At 46.7% G+C, this 24529-nt stretch overlaps 1 protein-coding gene across 2 annotated transcripts in view; it reads right to left on the minus strand.

Moving 5' to 3' along the window:
- The window catches only part of ALDH1L1 (aldehyde dehydrogenase 1 family member L1), a 165068-nt gene that overhangs the window by 96263 nt on the left and 44276 nt on the right, over positions 1-24529 (minus strand). For both annotated transcript variants that reach the window (XM_085624422.1, XM_085624423.1), the window contains exon 3: positions 11531-11765. In XM_085624422.1, the coding sequence (XP_085480548.1) occupies positions 11531-11765 (235 nt within the window). The remainder of the gene's footprint in view (positions 1-11530; positions 11766-24529) is intronic.

Here is a 24529-nt window from a genome sequence, read left to right on the forward strand (position 1 = left end):
AGTTAAGACAGGTTGCAACTTGCGACCTCCTGTGACTGGCTACAGTCAAATGGCGGCTGGCCTCAAAGCACAAAGAAGCACCACCCGTTTGTTGCTTTCCAAAATTTAAAACTTTTTTAAAGCAGCACTAGTTCCTTAAAGGAATCAGAGATGAACTTGAGGTAGAGACCCCCACTGACGTTGCTACCACTATTTCAAACAGTGAACAGGTCCAAGAAGAGCCCATTCCTTTTGCTAATTGATTACAACCCCACATTTAGTGGGAGAATATACTGCGGTCTCTTAATATGTTGTACAGAGTTAAAATTTCTATGCAAGATTTGCAAACTGTTAAACATCATGAAGTATAAAATATGACCACAAAGGCAAAAGATGAGAATATTTCATTATTATATACGTTTGTATGCAAGGAATGTTTGGAACATAAGCCTAGCTATAAAGCAACGGAGCATTGTGAATGGTACGAGAACACAGGAGAAGACATCTTGTTAGAAGAACCTTGGATTTGCCTATAGGTGATATTTTGGCTCTATGGCGGCATCTGGATACATAAGAAAAATGCATAGGTATTATTTTGAGCTAGCACAGAATCTATCAGTCTGTGTTTGAACTATTATGTAAGCAATACTAAAACTATGCAGAAAAAAGCACTTTTAATTATGTTTTATTTATTGAAACAAGCATTTTTTCTTTTCCTCTATCTCTCTGAAATGGAGCCTTTCTCCAACATATGGGTACTATTAGAACTGGGGGTCTCTAGTTGGCAGAGGTAGGTACCTTTGACCAAATAGGGACCCTTGCTTCTAGTCAGGGAAAGGGGGTACACTCCTAAAATAACCCCTGCTCACCCCCTTGGTAGCTTGGCACGAGCAGACAGGATTATCTCAGAGGCAGTGTGTAAAGCATTTTTGAACATATACAGTAAAATACTACAAATGGACACCACACCAGTTTAGAAAAATATTAATCTTTACTAGACTTAACACAAGACCAAACAACAAAAATCCACAATACTGTAATCAAAAATAGTCTCTAAAATGGCAGAAAATAGCTCAGTTCAATGTAGATGGTAAATGCGACACTTTACTCTCAAAGTACCTTGGATGCACCACGCAATACAAACAAAATGGTCGCAGGGAAGGTGATGTGTAAGTTCCTTGCTTCGGGGGAGGTGATGCGTCAGTTCCATACTGCAGCGCAAGGGAGGTGATGCGTCGGTTCCTTACCGGAGAGGAGGTGATGCGTCGGTTTCTTACTGTGATCCGGTGCGATGCAACAAGATGGCGCCTTGATGCGATGCGATGCGATGATCCAGTGCAATGCGAGAAAATGGGGTCGTGATGCGACAAGGTTGGATGTGATGCGTGCATGCCTGACGGCCGTGCGGCGAACTTGGTAACTTCTGAGCCGTGACAGGCCCTGCGACACGCATCTCCGGTGATGTGACAGCGACCTCTGCGGCAGCGACACGCTTCTCCGGTGATGTGACGCGCTTCGTCGATGATGCGACAGCAGACAGCTGCAGCAGCGGCACGCTTCTTCGGCAATGCGACGGCAACTGCTACGGCGGCGACACGCTTCTCCGCGTTGCGTCGCGCTTCCAGATCCCAGCGACTCGCAGTCTCTTCTGAGGGCCCAAGCAACAGTAGGCACCTCTCTGCAGGCAGAATTCCACAGCAAGGGAATTCAGGGGAGCTGGTGGTGAAGTCTTGTATCCCTGAGACTTCAGGCAGGAGGTAAGCTCAGTTTAAGCCCTTGGAGATTCTTCTTCAAGATTGCAAAAGTACACACAACGTTCCTTTTCTCCTTTCCTTGGCAATAAAGTAACCACTGCAGGCCAACCCCAACAGCACAGCACATGGGTATTCTCCTCCTTCAGCTTCCTTGGTTCTTCTCCTTGGCGAAGGGTCGTCTTGATTCCCAGAAGTGATCTAAAGTTTTGGGGTCGGGGTCCCCCCTTTTATACACCAAAATCCTTTGTCTCTGAAGGCAGAGAGTCTGTACCTAGTTCAAACCAGTTCTGTGCAGTCCTGGAGCACTTTGTTTACAGGACTCCTTCTTTCCTTTGACAGTGTGGGCCAGAGTCATCAGACGCACCACAGGAGGTGGAGCCAGCATTGTGGAAGACAGGCACAGCCCTATACAGGCCCAGTTGCTACTCCTCCTACCACTGCTCAAGCAGATAGGTCTATTCAGCGTTGTGCAGACTCACCATGCCTCCTGGAGCCACCCCAGCCCCTGTCACTCACAAACCAGACGTGGAATACACAACCTAGCAGAGGCAGGCTTGGATGGTTAGGCAGGAAAATACATACTTTCTAAAAGTGGTATTTTCAATCACAGAATGTTAAAACCAACTTCACTAAAAGATGTATTTTATTATTCTGAGTTCAGGCATACTAAACTCGAATTTCTACCTAGTTCCCCGAGTCAGTTAGGATTATAAGATGTTATAATCAAACTACGCATTCTGGCCTATGGCAACAGGTAGCGTTGCAATAGTGAAAAACGAAATTGGTTGTAATTCACTATCAGGACATGTCACACACATCAGGGCATGTCCTAACCTTTACATACAATACACCCTGCCCTTGGGCCTACCTTAGGGGTGACTAATATGTAGAAAAGGGAACATTTACGGACTGGCAAGTGGGTGCACTTGCCAAGTCGACATGGCAGTCACAGACTGCACACAGGCTCAGCAATGGCAGGCCTGAGACACACTTAACAAGCTGCTTCTGTGGGTGGCACAACCAGTGCTGCAATCCCACTAGCAGCATTTGATTTACATGCCCTGGGCACACATGGTGCACTGTACTAGGGTCTGACAAGTAAATCAAATAAACCAATCATGGAGTCACTAATCCAATACAACACTTTACAATAGGGAGCACTTGCATTGTGGCACTGAATAGCAGTGGCACAGTGCCCAAAGCATCTAGACCAGCAAAACATATAGCAAAAACACAGGAGGCAACAGCAAAAAATGGAAGGGAGACCCACACCAATGGTGCCAGGTCTAACAGATACCCCCACTAACCCGGACCTTAAAAGAAGAACTCCAAACCAAGTCTTCTTGCAACATATCTTCTATCTGACCTCAACCCTTATCACATAACCTATAATGTAAACTATGTAAATTACTTAGGGCCTGATTACAAGTTTGGTGGTGTGGGAGCAGGTCGCCACGCCAGATCTCCGCTTCATGACTGCCGACCACCCGCAAGATTAGGAGCTTTCTCATGGTCTGGCAGGCAGTGCTTTGGCGGCCCCATGGTGGTGCAGTGCTTAGGCTCATATGTGAGCCTCAGTATGGCAACGCCGTGGGACTGTTAAAGTAAGTTCTTGCACGTCATGGACTGGTGCAGTTCATGCCGTGCAGGAACAGCGGTGCATACAGACAGGGAGCACAACATGTGCCCCCCTGCATGCACCCCCATGCACAGGGGCCATAGCGGCCTCACCCCCAGGAAAAGGGTGGAGGTCTAGAGACCCAGAATATGCTTTGCAGTGCTGCAGCGGCACCGCCAGCATATTGCTGCCCCAGACCGCCACGCCACCGCCAAGGGATTGCGGATCCCTGGTCATAGCAGCAGTCCCATGGCGGTCCAACCGCCCAACTCGGAATACGGCAGTCGGACCGCTAGTGCAGGGGCAGTCTCACCGCCACCATGGGTTTGGCTGTCCATCGGACCGCCAAACTCATAATTAGGCCCTTAATCTTCATAATTTATGACACCTTGTAACACATGGCTGGCTGTAACTGCAAACGGTACTGGTCCCACCTCTGCTTTTGTAAACTCTGGCCCATACTCCTATTTCCTGTATGCACCTGTATCCTGTATGCGGCAACACATAATGCCCGGCTAGCAGTCCAAACCTCTTCTGGGGTTCGGACCACAATACATAAATACCCCTCAAACAAACATTGAAAAAGAAACTTGAACTGAAAAGAAAGTGAATGTCCATGACACATATGTATGTTCACAATCACTTAAATTAGTATATTCCAGAGGCTAGAAGCTTAAAATGTAGAGCTTCGGTCTTTGGCACCTCACTATAATGAGAATAACACAGGTCCAAGTCATGAAGACATCTGTAGATTAGGATATTTATCTTCAATATAATACATTTATGCACTGGAAGTCAATGGAATGATCGAAGCGAATGAGACTGTGGTTTCTTTTTCATGAGTAATCCAGGTATACAGTAGTATTTTTTATTCCCCTGTAGATGGCAATTCTGAAAATCTGGGCTACCAGAGTAAAATGATAGTCTGGAAGTCTAGCATAAAGGGTGGTGGCACAACCAAGCCTTGAACTCATCAAGACACCCCCTCAAGATTTGTGTGTGGTGAAGAGAAAGAATATTAAAAATTTCTTTATTAGGAATTGCTTAAAAAGGCCTGTTTTAGTGGAGCCCCATTCAATCTCGTGTCTGAGTCTAGAGGGAACCCCAAGAGTCTCAACTTTACCAGAGAAGACTTGCGAAGGTACAATTAGAATGGGTTGTTCTGGTCTAAATGAAGGAGAGCTCAGGCGCCAAGTTCTGCCCCTAGGGTGTGCAAATACAGGCTAAACTAAGCAATTCAAAAGTGAGAATACTAGGGATTCGACCAACCATTACACTAAATACTACATTTTGCAGCGAAAAGGTGGTCTCAAGAAGCCTCCTTGACTCACTGTGTAGGCATGGTACAGCACTCAAGGTCTAGCTTAAGTAAGGTGATGTAGGGTGGTTCTTGACAGTCCAACACAGTAATTGGTTTAAATAAAGATTTGCAACCATGTTCAGACACAAGAAAAGAACAATTGACCAAGTATTTCATGCTTTTGGGGAAGGGCAGTGGTATGACTGTATGATACGGTATAAATACCCTCTACTGTACATGAAAAGATGATTACAAGTCACCTCGGAGGTCCAAAAGAACTCGGCCATCGGTCCTGTTCCTCTCTATGGTCACTGAACACCTCAATGAAATGTAATATCACTATTATGCCGTGTAGATCCTACTTTATCTCATGTGTAATGTCCACTAAGCACATGTGTTTGTGAAGTGCTACTGTTCGTGAAAATCAGAACACACTAGGAATGGATCAGCACAGAGCCAATGTGGTACAGTAATGGTTGTGTGGTGCAATAATGTTTGAAAGCGGCTAATACACACAAACAAAGGCTGACACGATAGGAAACTCCGACAAGTGTGTATGTATGTGGTATTTCTATAGTGCAAACCTAGTCAAAAGGTAGCAGATCATGTAAAGGGCCAAAGACAAGCATGAAGTCAACGTGTGATAGAAGTACTTGGTTAGTGACTAGTAAATGCATTGTGATGTATTGTTTTTTTAAAAGGTGCGTCATAAACTCCTTCCTAAATTGCAGCAGTGCTGGGGCCTTCTAATGGATATGAGGATGTTGTTGCAGACCCTGGGTGCAGATAGCATGTCATCACTGGTAAGAGGCTTGGGGAATTAGCAGATGTTCGCAAGCATCTGCACTTGTTCTTCCCACTTCCAGACGCATGTGAAGAAGTAGATCGAGTTTTAAAGAGTGGAACTAGCGATTCTGGTCTACATTGTCTTTCTGGAGTCTTCCATATATGTGGGTTCATCAGCAGGGCATACCAGCAAAGCCATGAGACTTCATTCTTTCCAGGAACAAGCCAGCAGCCTGCAGCTCTACACTCTGAACACACCAACAGCAACAATGTGCATGCACATCCAAGTCTAAACGATGATATGCCCGCTGGATGCCAGCTATTGCATATATTCAAATGCCAGGCACCTAATCAGCTGGCTACAGCCAATCAGTGTCTTGCCCAACCAATCTGCACAGTTCACACATGTGGCAATCTGACTAGGTCAGTGTTTTCATCTTCAGGGAGACATTTGAGAAGGTCATCTTACCACACTGCATTTTACTGGTCACTGCCATCATGTAGATGGGTAGGTACATCTTCTAGGGAGCTCCACAAGTGGGAGACTATGTGGATCCCCCTCCCCCAGACACTTTTTTATACAAAGGGAGAACAAGGAGAAAAAGATGAAGCCTTTCTCATATGTACTCCTGGAGAGTGCATTAGCACTGCAACATGCAATGATCTAAAGAATTACATTTACTAATTTAATAACTGGAAAAGGTAGTAGGTCTCGGCTCTAAAAGGGCAACACACTGGCTTTGCCAGTGCTTGTTGCCAATGGAAACACATATGTCAAGAATCATGCACACACATGGCTGGTAATCTTGGAATGGGACTTCTATTAAAGAAAACTCTTTTTAGGTCTCGCCAGACCCAGCGCATGCGCTGGTCTGGCGAGACTTATTGAGAGGGCTCCAAAAAGTGCTACCAGGCCAGCCTAGAGCTACAGTGCATGTGCGCGCGCCGCGCTTTACCACGATTACTTTCACTTTCGCGGCTGCACGGCCGCTTTGATGTTTGATCGCGATCACTTTCACTTTCGCGGCCGCTTTGCATAGCCAATAGCTCTCACTTTTGGGACCTTATAAGTATTTAGTTATGCAACTGTTGCATGGCTAAACACTTATAAGGTCCCAAAGGCGAGACCTATTGGCTATGCCAATGCTTGTTTAAATGGTTGCCCACGAACATGCATGCCTCGTGATACATGCACGTGTCAGGTCTCAGGGTAAGAAACATGCAGTATAGAGGAAGAAACAAACTTGTCCGCACTTACCTTGTCGATTCACATTAATATGCAGGAGAAAATGTTGGGGACTGCAAGTACTGGGCAGTAGAGGGTAAAAAGAAACAGACTAGACTGCTAACCAGTTGAGAGCCACTCACTTCCGGGTTGGAATTTCACTTCCGGGTTGACTGTGGATGCAAGAGTACTACATAAACCCTTCAGCCTGTTATTAAAAGGCCTTGTAAACAATTCATGCCGTTCAACAGCGTTTCTGCTCGCCAAATAGTTTGTCACCTGGTCCAATGTCTCAACTTCATAGTTTCTAGGCGTCCTAGGGTTCTTCTCCACTTCCTGGTTGGGGTGAAGGGTCATTAAAGCATCGTTCACCTTGGAGTACGAAAAGTGGCTCAGATCATCTTTTATTCAATTGTGCTGTGATTCACCAAGATCTGTATTTAACTTTAAGCTTTTTTTTAAAACTTTATGTACAAGTCAGACTGAAAAACCCTGTGAGTCTAACTGCCTGAACCTGCTTATGCTGATGACTGGCTTTTGGGTCTCTACCTCATTCTCCTATTTACTGCTTGTCTTTCCGAATGATAGCTATTGTTATTAATAGCCACTTGTTGGAGACTGGATGGGAAAAATTGACTTTCCTCGAATCCATCTCCTTCTGGTTAAACTTAACAACATTTATGATATGTGCATCAACATGCGTTGTTAGGCAAACCGGCTGTTTGCAATTTATGCTACTAACAAGGGAGGCAACCATGTTGGAACATTCACGTAAAAGTTCATAAACCACAAAAAAATAGGGTGTGTAAAGTGCAAAAAAGGAATAGAACGCACAGCAGCACATTGCAGCTGCTGGGCCCTTGTAAACAAATAACATTGAAATAAAAATAATGCTCCACAGTGAGTGGTGTGGGAGTGAGCTGGGGAGCACAAGGGGACAGGGAAGATAGGACATGGGGCGATAGAACATGGGGTTACTTTAAGCAGAGGGGGGGGAGAGAGAGAGAAAGAAAAAAAGATGCACTTTCATTGAGTGCTCACTACAAAATACAAAACAAAGTCCCATCAAGTATGAAATAGAAAAATACAACTCATCCAGCCACATAACCATGAGACCAAAATGCTCCTGCTCTTGACAAACACAGGAATAGGGAGGAATGCAATCGAATCAAGAGCAGACAACTGAGATAGACTAGAAATCCCGCAGTTGTGAGCAAGGGCAGACCCAAATCCCACTCTAAATGTATGTACTGGATTAGAAACAACAGGACCTGCCAACAGAGCCGAGACTGAAAAATATAAACATGGAGAGGCCATCTCATGCCCCATGTGTCTGACCTTTTAACTTCACTTAACTTAGAGAGAGGTCAGAAGTCATCTCCCCTAGATACATGTAGTGCACACCAAAAGTACGTAATACATTGCCACAAGTCAGGTCTCAAACACATGAAGCCGAACGCAGATATGTCCTTGAGACTATAGTTTGGGGAGGCTATTCTAAGTTCTCCCTTCTCGGGATCCACCAAAGGGGTGACCATCATTTGATGTTTGAGGGGTCCTTCAGCATCAGCCTCCCGACAAACTTCCAAAAATGAAAAAGACAATGGAAACTTTCAGGCACTATGGATAGAATAGGGAGATAGGACAGCTACACACTGTGTTGGGCATTTTTGTCCTTACAGCAGGACAGAACATGGATCCTGCCATGGCTTTCTTAAGGTATATTGGTGCCCTAGGCAAGGCAAATATTGTGTGTCCTCTTGATTCTTTTTGGCACCCTTACAGTGATATAACTTCATGAATGGCCAAACCTGAGGTGCTGGATCCATAAGCGACTTTCTTTGTGGTCTATAACTATTAATGGCACTGGACCTCACAATTCGCTTTGTTGGTTTAGCAGGCTTCTAAATGCCTCAATTTTAAATCGATGTTGATATTTCCCTTCAGCCCAAAGGTGATCATCTATACATGTTTTATGGGAATTATGCATTTATCTCTTCTAGTCATATTCAAATATTCCGTTGAGTGCGAGTCCTGTTGGCATCCTGTGATTCTGTTTTGTCCCTTGCATGATGTTGACAGGGAATACCATGAGCATCTCTCCTTTTATCAGATTTTGTTGGCACTAGCAAAAAGGATGATGCTTTTCCACTGGCTGTACAGTCTAGGTGACCGGTGAGAGGGCACCTATGCCTGTCAATAGTGTTACAACACTATACCTAGAGAGGAATTTTAGAGCCTAAGGCAAAATAAAATACGCCTTTTGGGTTCGGCCTCACCCCAAGCAACATGACATTTATTGAGGTAACTTGTTGAAATATCATGCCCACTTGAGGCCTCCTATGGCAACACCATAAGTCAGCTTCCGACAGTGTTATTAACATAGAATCTCAGATGGCAATGATCAAGGAGATTCATGTGTTAAAATCATCTGTCCCCCTTTATGCATAGACTGCAAGCCTGCTTTAACCATCTTTTCCACAATCTTGCCTTGGTCTTTGAGCAAGAGAATGTGGCATGCTCAGGTCCTCGACAGTGGACCAAAGGGGCACATTCATCAGGAGACTCTTGACCTTCCAGTTGTTTATCTGGTTCCACCTACAACTTTCCCACCACCCCTTCCATTAGACTGACTCTTTCTCCATTCAATGTCCCACTTTTCATCTTGCTTATCTTCCACCATTGTCCATCAACATTGCCTGTCTGCCAGATATCTCCTCACTTTTCGTGACTTGCTGCTTATCCATTGCTCGTCATGTCCTAACAGCCCCTCTTTCCTCTAAAGCCCATGTTTCACATATTTATAGTTACCAACAAACACTCCTTCTTCCTTCTTTACTGACTCCATCCCTGTTCTATTCCCAGCAAATCTCACTGAACATTTTTCTGGTGAGTACACACCACCAAACCAACATCAGGAGGTCTCAATGATGTTCTTATTTTAAGTGTTCTTTTTATACAACAGTGTTTGCCAATTCCTTCGACCCCTGGCACTGCAGGGGGTATTGAAATTTAGACAATCTGCAGGGTGATAGGTTTCACACTAGAGGGGACTCTTCGAAAGTGGGGTGCTGACCCATTAGAGTGTGGTCAGTATTACCAACATATTTGTTTATTTTTATTATAGAGCACATCAGTTACCCAAGGACAGACATCATGGCGCAAAGCTCTCAGAAACAGATAGCACATCCTAGACAAGGAGATAAGCAAATGCTAGGAGAACTGGTGGGTTTTAACATTTTCTTAAAAACTGCAAAATTGGAGGTCTGGCATACAACATTTTGGAGGGCATTCCAGATCTTTGGGTCCAAGTACCAAGAAGGTCTGCAGTGCTTATCTCATTCCTGTAATCAGGGATGCAGTGAGAAGGACAGGGAGCTGGAGGCTAGAAATCTGGAGCTACGTAAGGGGTAAGCAAGTTACAGATCAGTTTCGGTCCAGTACGATGGAAGGCGTTTTGCACAAGGCATAGCACTCAAATCTGACAATGTACTGTAAGCATATGCAAGGTAGGAAAACAGAAGAAATGTGGTCCAATTTTACCGCAGGCCGACCATATGCCCAACTATCACCTGAATATTGTGGACTTTCATTTCTGTGGTGCTCACTGAGGGGTGGGATAGTGGGGTCTTATGCCATCCACATAACATATGTGAGTGTGAACAGTGTCCCCTGTCACCAAGCCTGTGTCTCTTTGTCTCAGCGGTTCCCTTTCCACATATCTCCTAGCCCCACAGCCACCTCTCCTTGTGCCATTTCCTCCCTCTGTTTCCTTGTCCATGTGCCTTTTTACCCCCTCATCCTTATGACAACTTGTTCCATTCTATATCTTTCTGTGTCTTTCTATCCCTTTACATGTGTCTTTCTTTCCCATCATGTTGTTTTTTCCTATCCCTGTGTCTGCTTATATCCCCGCCGATCTCTCCCTGTGCCTTTTTAGGTCTCGCCTGACCCAGCGCATGCGCTGGTCTGGCGAGACTTATTGAGAGGGCTACAAAAAGTGCCTACCAGGCCAGCCTAGAGCTACAGTGCAGGTGCGCGGGAGCGCGCGCCGCGCTTTACCGCGATAAATTTCACTTTCGCGGCCATGCCAATGCTTGTTGCTGGTCTGTTTCTATGTCTCAGTGAATTCCGGTACCCCTGTCAATATTACTCCTTGTGCCACTATGTCCGCATCTTGTGTATTTCTGTCCCTGTGTTGCCCTGTCTCCACATCCCTGATTCACAGTCCAAGCATCGCCCTGACTCATTCTCACTGTGCCCTACTTTCGTCTATCCCCATGTCAGTGTTTTCTTAGCCACATTACCCCCTGTCTCCCTGTTCCTCTTTCCAATTCTGTGTGTCTTTCGGTCCCTCAGTCTTAATACTGCTTTGTCGACTTGTCCTAAGATTCCATGTCCATGTGTCACCATGCCCCGATCACCTGCAGCCTTAGGTTGTCTGTCCCTATGTTCCAGTCATTCCTTGTTCCAATGCCCATATTACACCCAGTTTGACTAACTTAGCCCATATCTCTGTGTCTTTCTGTCCCTCTGTCTCTAAAACCTTTTATCTCCTTGTCCCCTTTGCTTGTAAACTTCTGTCGGTCTGTCTCCACTGCCATGTGTCTCCTAACCCCTCTCTTTGTGTCCTTCAGATGTCTTTCATGTGTACTGGTGGACAGCTGTCTTCCATAATGTTTGGGTAAACACGAGTTGCTGTTTTTGCTCCACAATCTCCCTCTAGAGGGTTTCCAAATAAGAGCAAACATGAGGGGCACCCTTGGCTGCTTGACCCTCTCTTAGCCCTTTTATTTCCACCCTTCTTCCTATAGGCAAATGTTTGCCAATTATTGAGCTGAGCCAGTAAGGGCAGAAAGAGTCCTTACCAGTTGATGGCAGATGCTCCCCGGTGCCGTGGGAGGATGGACGGATGGTAGATGATAGAGCCATGCTTGGGAGCATCAATCACTTCCATGGGGATGAACTGGGAGCAAAAAGGCAGCACATTCAACTCGGCACCAACTGAGGCGTACGTCTCCACCACTTCGGGTATGGCCTGGCCTTTCACCCGCCATCTTGGAAACTTGAACACAGGAACACCATCACTCTCTGCTTCAGAGGCTGTGTGTCATAAATTACAAAAAAATAGTAGAAACATAGTAGTGGTGTATAACGGTGAATACAGAACAGCAAGAAAGAAACAATGGGTACATGAACTAAGCAGAAGGAAATACCCTGCAAGTTTGGGTTCAGCTACTGGTTGAGATCTGATTTCAGCAAGTACTTTTACACTATCACTACTTTTTCTTCTCATGGGTGTGTACATTTTGCATTTCTTGAGGCAAACCAATCTATGTACAGTTAAAGGAGCAGCAAGCACAAGAAGAGCCCTGTCATAGACCCACAGGGTGTCTGGACTATTTCTAACTTGAAAGCCCAAGACTTAACTTACCAAAAGGCAATAAAGAAACAGGTTCACACAACGCAGGCCCTCATTAAACTTTAGGCCTAGTCCTTCTGATTCACAGAGTCCTTGATCAAGGGGCTGGTAGAATCAACTATACATTCTTATCACCATTTTGATATGCCATTACAGTGGAAGCCTGCCAGAATATATTTGTGCACAGTCAAAACGTAATGTCATCGCTAACAATGCCATAGATGAATAAAAACAAATCCATTCTCTTTAATCGCAATGGATAAATGTTGTGAAATACAAACCAAAAATCCCCTGGTAGCAAAACCCCCATTGCCAGTACTTAATGCTGTGATTGTTCAGTAAAACTCAATACAGAGAGGCTATAGGATCCAAACGCTCTTTAGTGGATGTGGCAAGGTCTACCTTGTACTTTAGGACTAGCTCGATATAGTCAATGGAGCTTAGTATATCATCTAAACAAACTTTGATTGGTGTGAAAAGCTCTGCCTCTTACTTAAGACTTGCTCAATATCCTCCTATATGATCTTTAATACGTGTGGCAGACTCAACTTTCTACTTCGGGACTGTCTCAATGTACATTCACAAGAACTTAGTGTATCTTCTGAGTACTCTTTGGTTTGTGGTGCAAGCTCTACTTTGTAGCTAAGTATGTGCTCAATTTATTCACTGGAACTTAGTATATCTTCTAAATACTCTGGCTGGTTTGGCGGGCTCTACCTCGTACTTAAGGGGCTGGCTCGATATATTCACTGGAGCTTAGTTTAACTTCTGAATACTCTGGTTGGTGTGGAAGGCTCTACCTAGTACTTTAGAGCTCGCTTGATATATTCACTGGAGTTCAGTATATCTTCTAAACCTTCTTTGATTGGTGTGGAAAGCTTTGCCTCGTACTTAACGACTGGGTCGATAGGGGTCATGAGTCATTGCCTGGAGTCAAGAGGGAAGGGGTTTGGTTAGAAAGAGGGTAAAATGGTCTAAGGGTATTACTGATAACTGGGGTGCATACTTGGAATATCAGCACACACCTGCAGGGTGAAGGTTGCATTAAGCGTCACTATATTTGGTTTTATATAGCGTACTGTTTACCCAAATATGCTAGATTGCTTTACAAGAGATAGACACCATTTAATATGATTTATAAATTGCACCAGACTTAAATGTTGAGAAACAATATGTAAACAGGTACGAGGGTAAATACCTATCATGCAATATCAGGATGATGTCATTAGTGATGTCACTGACCATGTCATGAGTGATGTAATATATGACGTCATCAGCAGTGCATTGCAGGGGCACGAGTTATAGTTAGCTCAGGTAACTATAACAGTCGAATTTCTTGGGTTTTGTATGAATAAAATGTCAGGCTAACTATACCGTCCCTGAAACCTGTGGTTTTTTCAGTGAATTTCTAAGGCTTTTTAAATGCTAATTCCTAACTATAACGTACCTGAAACCTCTGTTTTTTTTCAGTGAATTTCTAAGGTTTTTTAAAAGCTAATTCCTAACTCTTACGCCTCTGAAACCTATGTTTTTTCAGTGAATTTCTAAGGTTTTTAAAATGCTAATTTCTAACTATGCCTACATAGGTAGGACATGTGCAGAAAGAGGAAGTAAGGCACAGAAAGAAGCAAGAGAAGTGCAGAAAGAAGCAACAGAGGTGCAGAAGGAGGATAGAGAACTGCAGCAAGAGGCAATGGAGTTGCAGAAAGAGGCAAGAGGGGTACAGAAAGAAGCAAGAGAGGTACAGAAAGAAGCAACTGAGGTGCAGAAAGAAGCAAAAGGGGTGCAGAAAGAGGCAAGAGAGTTGCAGAAACGGGCAAAAGAGGTGCAGAAAGAAGCAAGAGCAGTTCAGAAAGAACCAACAGAGGTGCAGAAGGAGGCAAGATAGGTGCAGAAAGAGGCAAGAGAAGTGCAGAAAGAAGCAACAGAGATGCGGAAAAAGGGAAGGGGCAGAGAAAGAGGCAAGACGGATGCAGAAAGAAGCAAGATATGTGCAGAAAGAGGCAAGAGTGGTGCAGAAAGAGGGAAGCAAGTGCAGAAAGAGGCACAAGGCGTGCAGAAAGAAGCAAGAGAGGTGCAGAAAGAAGCAAGAGAAGTGGAGAAAGAAGCAACAGAAGTGAAGAAAGAAGCAACAGAGGTGCAGAAAGACGGATGAGGGGCGGGTAGAGGCAAGAGAAGTGCAGAAAGAAGCAACAAAGATGAAAAAAGGGGAAGAGGGTGGAGAAAGAGGCAAGAGGGGTAGAGAAAGAGGCAAGAAGGGTGCAGAAAGAAGCAAGAGGGGTGCAAAAAGAGGGAAGAGGGGTGCAGAAAGAGGCACCAGGGGTGCAAAAAGACGCAAAAGAGGTGCAGAAAGAAGCAAGAGAAGTGCAGAAAGAAGCAACAGGGATGTAGAAAGGGGGAAGTGGGGGAAAAGAGGCAAGAGGGATACACAAAGAAGCAGGAGAAGTGCAGAGAGAAACAAAGGAAGTGCAGAAAGAAGGAACCGAGGTGCAGAAAGAGGCAAGATGGGTGCAGAAAGAGGCAAGAGAAGTGCAGAAAGAAGCAACAGAGATGCAGAAAGGGGAAAGAAGGGTGGTGAAAGAGGTAAGAGGGGTGCAGAAAGAAGCAAGAGAGTTGCATAAAGAAACAAAAGAAGCGCAGAACGTAGGAACAGAGGTGCAGAAAGAGGCAAGAGGGGTGCAGAAAAAGGGAAGAGGGATGCAGAAAGAGGCATGAGGGGTGCAGAAAGAAGCAAGTGAGGTGCAGAAAGAAGCAAGAGAAGTGCAGAAAGAAGCAACAGAAGTGGAGAAAGAAGCAACAGAGGTGCAGAAAGACGGATGAGGGGCGGGAAAAGAGGCAAGAGATGTGCAGAAAGAAGCAACAGAGATGAAAAAAGGGGAAGAGGGTGGAGAAAGAGGCAAGAGGGTGGAGAAAGATGCAAGAAGGGTGCAGAAAGAAGCAAGAGGTGCAGAAAGAAACAAAAGCAGTGCAGAAAGAAGCAAGAGGAGTGCAGAAAGAGGGAAGAGGCGTGTAGAAATAGGCACCAGGGGTGCAAAAAGAAGCAAGAGAGGTGCAGAAAGAAGCAAGGGAAGTGCAGAAAGAAGCAACAGAGATGTAGAAAGGGGAAAGTGGGGGAAACAGAGACAAGAGGGATACACAAAGAAGCAGGAGAAGTGCAGAGAGAAACAAAAGAAGTTCAGAAAGAAGCAACAGAGGTGCAGAAAGAGGCAAGATGTGTGCAGAAAGAGGCAAGAGAAGTGCAGAAAGAAGCAACAGAGATGCAGAAAGGGGAAAGAAGGGTGGAGAAAGAGGTAAGAGGGGCGCAGAAAGAAGCAAGAGAGTTGCATAAAGAAACAAAAGAAGTGCAGAAAGACGGAACAGAGGTGCAGAAAGATGGGACAGGGGTCCAGAAAGAGGGAAGAGGGGTGGAGAAAGAGACAAGGGGTGCAGAAACAAGCAAGAGAGCTGCAGAAAGAAACAAAAGAAGTGCAGAAAGAAGGAACATTGGAGCAGAAAGAGGCAAGAGGGGTGCAGAAAGAGACAAGAGGGGTGCAGAAAGAAAAAAAAGAAGTGTAGAAAGAAGCAAGAGAAGTGCAGCAAAGCAAGAGAGGTACACAAAGAAGGAAGAGGGATGCAGAAAGAGGCAAAAGGGGTGCAGAAAGAAGCAAGAGAGGTGCATAAAGAAATAAAAACAAAAGAAATGCAGACAGAAGGAACAGAGGTACAGAAAGAGGCAAGAGGGGTACAGAAAAAGGGAAGAGGGGTGTGAAAGAGGCAAGAGGGGTGCAGAAAGAAGCAAGAGAGGTACAGAAAGAAACAAATGAAGTGCAGAAAGAAGGAACTGAGGTGCAGAGAGAGGCAAGAGGTGTGCAAAGAGGGAAGAGGGGTGCAAGAAAGGGAGGAGAAGTGGAGAAAGAAGCAACAGAGATGCAGAAAGGGGGAAGAGGGGTGGAGAAAGAGGCAAGAGGGGTGCAGAAAGAAGCAAGAGAGGTGCAGCAAGAAACACAAGAAGTGCAGAAAGAAGGAGCATGGTGCAGATAGAGGCAGGAGCGGTGCAAAAAGAGGAAAGAGGGGTGCAGAAAGAGGCTAGAGGGGTGCAGAAAGAGGCAAGTGAGTTGCAGAAAGAGGAAACAGATGCAGAAAGAGGCAAGAGAGATGCAGAAAGTAGAAGAGATGTGCAGAAAGAGGCAAGAGAAGTGCAGAAAAAGAAAGAAAGGTGCAGAAAGAAGAAACAGAAATGCAGAAAGGGGCAAGAGAGGCACAGAAAGAAGCAAGAGTGGTTTGGACACTATTAGTACCAAATTTACACCCACATTTAGCAATAAGTAACAGGTGACCATTTAGGTTAGATTGATAGGCTTTATTTCGATACATAAAATATCTTAAAAGCAGTTCAACAGTTAAAAAACAGCAAATAAAACACTTTCCCAAAAAATAAAATAAAAACAATAACTTAATAAATACAATTAATACAGTTAAAATCAGGATTAAATTGATACGGAAAGCCTTTTTGCACGAATCAACCAGGAACACTTTAAGAATTTAGACACACCACAAACCACCAAAGTGGATATGTCAGACAATAAAATGCGTAGGGCCACAGTGTGATAGCGAGTTCCCAACTGTCTACAAAGTGGTGTGAGCCAGCGCCTCCTGGGAGAGCAATAGTCAGGGCATTCAAAAAGAATATGTGCCACCGTCTCGACCCGCGTGGAACAGAGGGCACAAAAGGGGGAGGGCTGGGGGGGACAATTTCCACCGGGATATCAGGTCACCTACAGGTAAAATCCCTACTCTAAATTTAAAATATAAGGCCCTATCAAAAGGAATGGAAATCATATCGAGATAGGGTTCGTAAGCTACCACTTCTTTAATCCTCAAAAAGGCTACAGTTGACTGGCATAGGCGTGGATCGACAGTAAGTTTAAACGAAACCCAATCCCAATACAATTTCTTTAAAGTGGCTTTAGGAGGGGCAGATCGAGTAACCCAGGCTTCACCTAAGCCCAGCTCCCCCAAAAGATGTTTAACGTCCCTCAACCATTTAATCCTATACCAGCCCCCCATTGACATCACCTCGGACAGTCCCTCCGCATAGGAGGCTAATTCGGGGACCCTCCACAAGCGGGCCCACAGGAGCAGGGGACGAAGTCGAGCTTGGTCCGCAATTGATCTGCAGCCTAGATCCAGCAAAACTGGAACTGTGGGTGTGCTCGAAGGGAGAGCCATCAGATCTTTAAAAAATGTGCTCTCCGATTCTGCAAGTGCATCGAGATTGCCTGTACCTCACAACTCCGCCCCATACAAGGCAGCACTAACACCTCTAGCTTTATAAATCTCCACAACTGGGGCAATAAATTGTTTTGTGGAAGAACGATGTTCCCTGAGCAAGACACCACCCACCCTTTTGTGGTTAAGGAGCATCTTGTTGATGTGCGGAGTCCAACTCATAGAGTCGCTAAGGCGGATTCCCAGGTAGTCAAACTCTGATACCCTCTCCAGGTGAGCAGAGTTCAAGACCGGGAAGCGCCCCAGTTTCCCAGGAGGATTCATGATCAAATATTTGGTCTTGTCAACATTGATCACCAATCCCCTAAGGGAACAAAACTCCTGGAAGCGGTTAAGAAGTTTTTGGAGGCCCTGGGGGGTCTTTGCAATAAGGAGGGTATCATCTGCAAAGAGCAGTGTGGGGATCCGAGTGCCGGCCAGGGAGGGTGCATCAGCAGGTTCTTGTAGCAGATGCTCAACCACACCATTCACATAGAGAGAGAATAGGGTGGGAGCTAACACACATCCCTGACGGACGCCCCTACTCACTGGAATTCTATCAGTTTTCTCCCCATTCTTACCCCACCGCACCTGCGCATAATTGCCTGTGTGTAGTTTTATCAGGAGTGATAGGATATAAGGAGGCACCCCCAAACCCTGCAAGACCCTCCACAGTTCCTCCCTAGGTACCAGGTCAAAGGCAGTCTTGAGGTCAATGAAGGCCAGATAAAGACAGCCCTTGCCCAGCACCACCACCTTCCAATGCAGGAGCGCCAGTCTGAAGACTTGCTCAATGGTCCCGGTTCCAGAGCGAAAGCCAGCCTGGAAATCTGACAGAATCTTATTATCATCCACCCATTGAAGGATCCTCCCCAGAATAACCTTCCCTGCCACCTTTTGGGATGAATCAATAAGGCTTATGGGCCTATAGTTAGCGGGGTTGTCCCGACATCCCTTCTTGAATATCGGGACAACCTTCGCCCCTTTCCAGGATTTAGGTACAGATGCTCCCCCCATAATAGCATTCAATAGAGTGGAAACCAACTTCCCCCATTGCTTAGGATTGGCACGTAACAAGTCGCCGGGTATCCCATCAGGCCCGGCAGCTTTTAGGGGGACCAGGGACTTGATTACGAGTTCCACTTCTCTGTCAGTAAAGGGATCAGCCTCAGTGTCCACTGCCTCGACCACCAGAGCAAAGGAGTCATTAAGGACCCCCTCGGCAGGGGTATAAAGGGACAAGAAGTGGCTAAACCAATTCTGAGCTGGTATATTACATGTCAGCAATGTGCCAACAGGCCTATCCCTGGATCTTACCAAACTCCAAAATCCCCTAGCATTCCTGTCCAAGCTTGCAGCCAAGAGGTCCGCCCAGAACTTCTCCCCCCCCCTCTCTTTTTGCTACCTTTAAAGTCTGGGAGTAATGTTTCCTTGCGAGCCTAATTGCAACCTGGGATTTAGATTTAACAGCCCCTACCAGCGCTTTTTTCTTGACTCTGCATTTTTTTTGTAAACCAACCCTGCGTTTTGGGCAGCAACTTCCTGTTGTTAGCACGAGAAGCCATGCTAGGGAGAATAAATAGGTTGCTCAGTGCCTTAGTTAAGTCGCAGAAGGTCAGCGTGATCTCCTCAGGCGATCGGGTCAGCGACTCCAATTTGCACTGTGCTGCAGCCAGGAGTGCCCCTATATCTGCCACTTTCTCTTCGGACATGATAAGCTTAGCCCACTTCAGCCGTCTACCACAATTGGATGGGAAAACTTTGTGGGGGTTTGGAGCTATATAAGATGATAATCCCCCCTTATCAGTTAGCCACTGGGAAAAGAGGGCGAGTGAGAGGAGATTATGATCACTCTCAGTTGTCGGTATGATCTCCATATCCTTCAGGATGCTCCATAGACTTACGTCAAGAAGAATATAATCTATTCTAGACGTATGATTTAGCCTATTATAAGTATGAGCACCCACTAGGTCAGACTTGGACCTCCCATTAACAGCCCTAAGGTCAAATTCCATGTTGAGGGAATTAATCTGTACCGCCACTTGGGTCCACCTCTTGATGGGAGGCAGCGCTAGGGCAGGAATCCCCCTCCTGGAGTCCTCCTCACCACTTCCCAATGTATCGTCCGGGCCCAAAGGCTCGAACGTACAATTCAGGTCTCCTGCCACCAAGATGCGAGATTTATTGGGGCGCTGCCTGAGCAGACCTACTAATAGGGATATTGTGGCCGATAGTATGCCACCCTTCGTGCCTCTGGCGTAGATGTTAAAGATGTCCAGGAGGAGGCCACCCCGTGCACCCTTTATAGTAATATTGAGAAGATCGGGAGAGTTGGTGGGGTGCTGAACCACCTGACAATCGAGAGCAACATCAACCCATATGAGGAGACCGCCCGAAAGGCGTCCCTTCCCTGAGACGGGGGGGACAGCAGGAACAAAATAAGTCGAATATCCTACCTTGTGGCAGGGCTCCCTGCACCATGTTTCTTGAAAAATGCAAATGGAGTAGCCCTCCACAAGCGCATTCCAGTCTGGTAGTCCCTGCTTCCTTGAGATACCCGCGGCGTTCCAGCTAAGAATCTTAAAGTCTGGATCCGCCACAACCGACTCAATGCGGGGCTCGGTGTTTAGTGCCCCCTCCATCAGATCTATGAGACTTAATCTACTGCCCCCACTTAGTCTTCCTGCGAGCGAGTTAATGTCCTGAGGTAGGTTAGTGGCTTCGTCTAACTGAGAGGGAGGAAAGGCATTGCTTTCATCCGACTCGTTTGGCACAGGAACATCACCTGGGCTTTGGTCCCTGCAGGCCACCCTATGGTAAGTGTTGGTTCAATATCCCGATGACCCCCCATAAGACTCGGGCCAGACTGCCGGTTGAAATAAATGAGGGATGACAGGATTCTCGGGATAGATAGGGTTATTGCTCCAATCCCCACCAGAATGTAAACCATTATAATTTGCTGCAGTCCTAGGGTAAAAATAGGTTAAATCTACTACACCAATGCTTGCCCCCCCAATTGCATACTCTTGATTGCAAATAGTTTGAGCAACCCTATTGTCTTTGAAGTTTACCACCACACAATCTCCTTCTAGGTGCTTACGACCATATCCTACCCAGCCTACCCTTCTCACTCCTAGGATCAACCCATCTAGACCCCTAGGAAGAGGTCTATTGATCTTTAACCAGTGCATGGTTTTATTTTTTAAAGCCTGGTGGGATTCATAATGATCATCCTTCAAAGTGGGTACGTTGGTAAGTATGGCGACATACGGGTGGCACTCGGGGGCAAACTCACCGGTGGAAAAGTTGGAGCCGCTTTTGGGGAAGATTCTTCTGGCTGGGTTTCTCTGGGGGGGTTAGTACGAGTTCTGGTCGAGTAGGCTTGATCGGGACAATTGCCTTTGGCAATCCCATTCGAGGTTCCCTTATATTTAGGAGGTCCCTTCCTACCCGGCAGCTTAGCCCGGATAGGCTTCTTTACCGAGACTTTAAGAGGCTTCGGCACACTCGGTTGTGCTAGGCCCAATTGACTAGTGCCACCTGAGGTATCCGCAACCTGAGCAGGAGGTATATTAGCCACAGCCAACATATTTACAGTGTTTGCTGTATTAGAGGCAGTAGGTGTGTCCTGTGTGGATGCAGGGAACATCCGGGTGGCACTATCCCCTCCCTGTCCACCCTCCTTGATTTTAGAGTGCAGTTTGATAAGGGTTTTCAGAGAGAAGAAATTATCCAAGGTTGCCTGTTCAAATCTATCCAACCTCTCTCCCAACCCTTTTACTCTCTCCACAATCGGGGACAATAATGTTATCATCAGATCTTCAAATTGTGTAATTGTTACAGAGTCATTAGATGGAGCTAAATGACAGTCTGATGTTGGATCTACACATGCGTCCTCAATCATATGACCTGAATGATCTCCCCCCTTTTCCATCCCGGGATTTTTCGTGCCCAACCCCTCACCCGCTTTAGTTCCTATTCCCCTTGCACCGTACTTCCTTGGTCTCTTATAAAGTTTTGGGATGCTGCCTTTACGTGGGCTGGCAATCCTTTTCCTTTTAGTATAAGTTACATTCTTAGATACCGTTAGTGGTAAGACAGGTGGCTGAGGGATATTAACTTGGGTAGTTGGAATAATTGGGCGAGTTGTTAAGACAGGGAATTCACTGGAGCATGGGTCAGAACTACTGCTATTGACGGGAGGGGGAATAGATATGGCTGCCAAGCTCTCCAACCTATCTATACTGGCCCTCAGAGATGCAACCCGTAAAAGCTGCGGTGGAGGGGATGTAATTGAGAGGGGATCTGAACTACATACAGGCGAGGTAACAAGCGTCAGGGAACCCAATGAGGACCGTTTCGACAGAGGAAGTTCTAGGGAGAGACGCCGCTCTGTCATTACAATCTCCTTCTCTATGACAGCAGCTACCCGTGTGATAAACTGATCCATAGTGCCTATAATACAGCTGGCTCCACCCTCACCTCCTCTCCTGAGGCTCTTCCCTGAGCGGGTGGACATTAACACAGGCTATAGAGGTAACCAATTTATTAATAATAGTAGTAAAACCCCTATGCGTCTAAAAATACCAGTGATGTTGTCAGGGGGGTGGCCCGACCCGGCCCTGGACAGCCCCAGACTGCCACAGACTGCCCGCCCTTTGCCTGGGCTTCGCTCCGAGCTTCGACCCGCGCGCGACCCACGTTCGCGGACGTGAGCGTGATTAAGTACGTATACGCTGGGGGCGTGGCCCGCGAAGCGGGTCCGGCGAACAGTGAAGGCAGATACAACAATTAGGTCCAGGCACAAGATTCCTTGGGATGAGGGTCCACTTGCCCAGGGTCCGAGTAAGAGCACACAGAGTCCCACCAGCACCGGGAAAGAAGGTGTTCTTAAGTGCAGCCGGTGCGCTGGGGGCGTGGCTTGCAGGGAGAGCGGGCCAGGTGTCAGCTATTGGCCAGGCAGGGACTCCTGGGAGATGGAGTCCCTGCAGTAACGCTCGCAGCCCTGCTGTACTGCCACAAACCTCCCCAGCTGCCGTACAAACTGCAAGTACTCCGCTAATTTGTCCCATGAAGCGGGACCCGCGAAGCGTGTCCAGCGAACAGTGAAGGCAGATACAACAATTAGGTCCAGGCACAAGATTCCTTGGGATGAGGGTCCACTTGCCCAGGGTCCGAGTAAGAGCACACAGAGTCCCACCACCACCGGGGAAAGAAGGTGTTCTTAAGTGCAGCCGGTGCGCTGGGGGCGTGGGTTGCAGGAAGAGCGGGCCAGGTGTCAGCTATTGGCCAGGCAGGGACTCCTGGGAGATGGAGTCCCTGCAGTAACGCTCGCAGCCCTGCTGTACTGCCACAAACCTCCCCAGCTGCCGTACAAACTGCAAGTACTCCGCTAATTTGTCCCATGAAGCGGGACCCGCGAAGCGGGTCCGGCGAACAGTGAAGGCAGATACAACAATTAGGTCCAGGCACAAGATTCCTTGGGATGAGGGTCCACTTGCCCAGGGTCCGAGTAAGAGCACACTTAGGTTTGCAAAGGGCATTCGACCACTCTGTAACACTTGTTGCTGCATTTTTGGTAACATTTGAGCCGTTTGAGCTAGAAACAAGGCTTTTTTTGTTCAAATCTGCAGATTAGGCAGCAGATGATGAATTATGTGGCTAATTTGGATAATGTATAATTGTGCGAAAGTCGGTGCAGCCAAACAGTCACATAATTCCAGTGGCCCTGCCCATACCTCTGACTAGGTCCAGAAGTGCTCCTCAGTGGTTCCTTCATTTTTTGTCTCATTGAGTTTATAGTTTAACTTCTGTGGAAACGAGGAAGACTAAACCTGAGATTATCACTTCACAACACAGACTACCATACCACATAATTACTCTCCATAACACATAATCCCACTCTACATAATTCCTAATACACTAAATAGAACACACTTTCTATCCGCATAATTTCACTGCACAACATACCACATAATTCCACTACACACAACGTACATCCACTCCACTTAAAAAAACATTAGACCAACTCTCAGCAATCCCACTGTGTGGGGCTTACTGGAGGTACCTGGTGGGCTAGTTGGCCCCTAAGCACCCTTAAGATTCAAGGGGACTTAATCCCCCAACACAGAACGGTGGTGCAGGGACGTGGCGGGGCCTCTGGCGAGATGCTGGCTCCTTTTTCCTTTTTTTTTTTTTTAGAATGCGGACTGTGTGCCCCCCCTTCTCTGAATATTTTTTGGGCCCTGCGGACCCCATTCCTCTGGGCCTGAGGCATTTTTTATTTTATTTTTAAATGGGAAGGGGGCCACGTGCCCCCCTCCCAAGGCCGATTTCGACCCCGGAGACCCCATCCCCTGGGGCACGGCCAGTTATTTTTTTTTTTTAAACCTTTTAAAGGAGGGGGGCATCTCCGGCCCCCTCCTCAGGCCTGTTATGGCCCCGGGGACCTTAACTCCGGCGCTTTGCCTCTTTACAAATTAGTTTTTTTCATTTCATTACGGGAGGGGGGCCTCATGGCCCCCCTTCCCTGGACCCCGTCCCCCGGGGCCTAGCCTCACGTTGGGGACCGCGGGAGAGCCCCAATGCCCCTGTGGTCTCTGTCGGCATTGCTTTTGGGCAAAGGGAGCTGCAAACATGTAGCTCCCTTTGCCCAAAAGCAAATCTGCTTCGCTTCATGGAAGCGAGAGCAGTTTTTCTACTCTCGCTTCCATGAAGTGAAGCAGTAGTTTGCAATGGCAGGGCGGGAGCAGTGCTCCTGCCATTGCAAACTGCAATGTTACGGGGGTGGGCACCCCGGGACAGTGCTGGAGCCGGCCCTGGGGTTGGCAGTCCCCAGGGCCATGGAAGGCTCCTGGAGAGGGGCCACGGCCCCCTTCCCAACTTCTAGATAGCCCCGGGGAGGTGGTGGTTTCCGGGGCCGGGGGTCCGCTACAGATGCCCGTATTTTATTTTCTCAATGCCCCCGGGAGGTGGTGGCCCCCAGGGCAGGGTGGGGGGCCCAGGGTATTCTAGCAAGCGAAGCGCGGGAGACCGCGCTTTGTGTTTTAAAAAAAATCTTCAGCGGGATTCACGGACCCTACGCAAATCTCGCAGAATGTCTTTTTAAAAATGCATTTTTTTAGCCCTTGCGGTCTCTATTAAACACCCCGAGCAAGCCTAGGAGGTCAGGGTGTTTCTACCCTAATCCATTTTCTTG

The sequence above is a fragment of the Triturus cristatus genome, chromosome 9, assembly GCF_964204655.1.
Source record: "Triturus cristatus chromosome 9, aTriCri1.1, whole genome shotgun sequence".
Classification (NCBI taxonomy): Eukaryota; Metazoa; Chordata; class Amphibia; order Caudata; family Salamandridae; genus Triturus; species Triturus cristatus.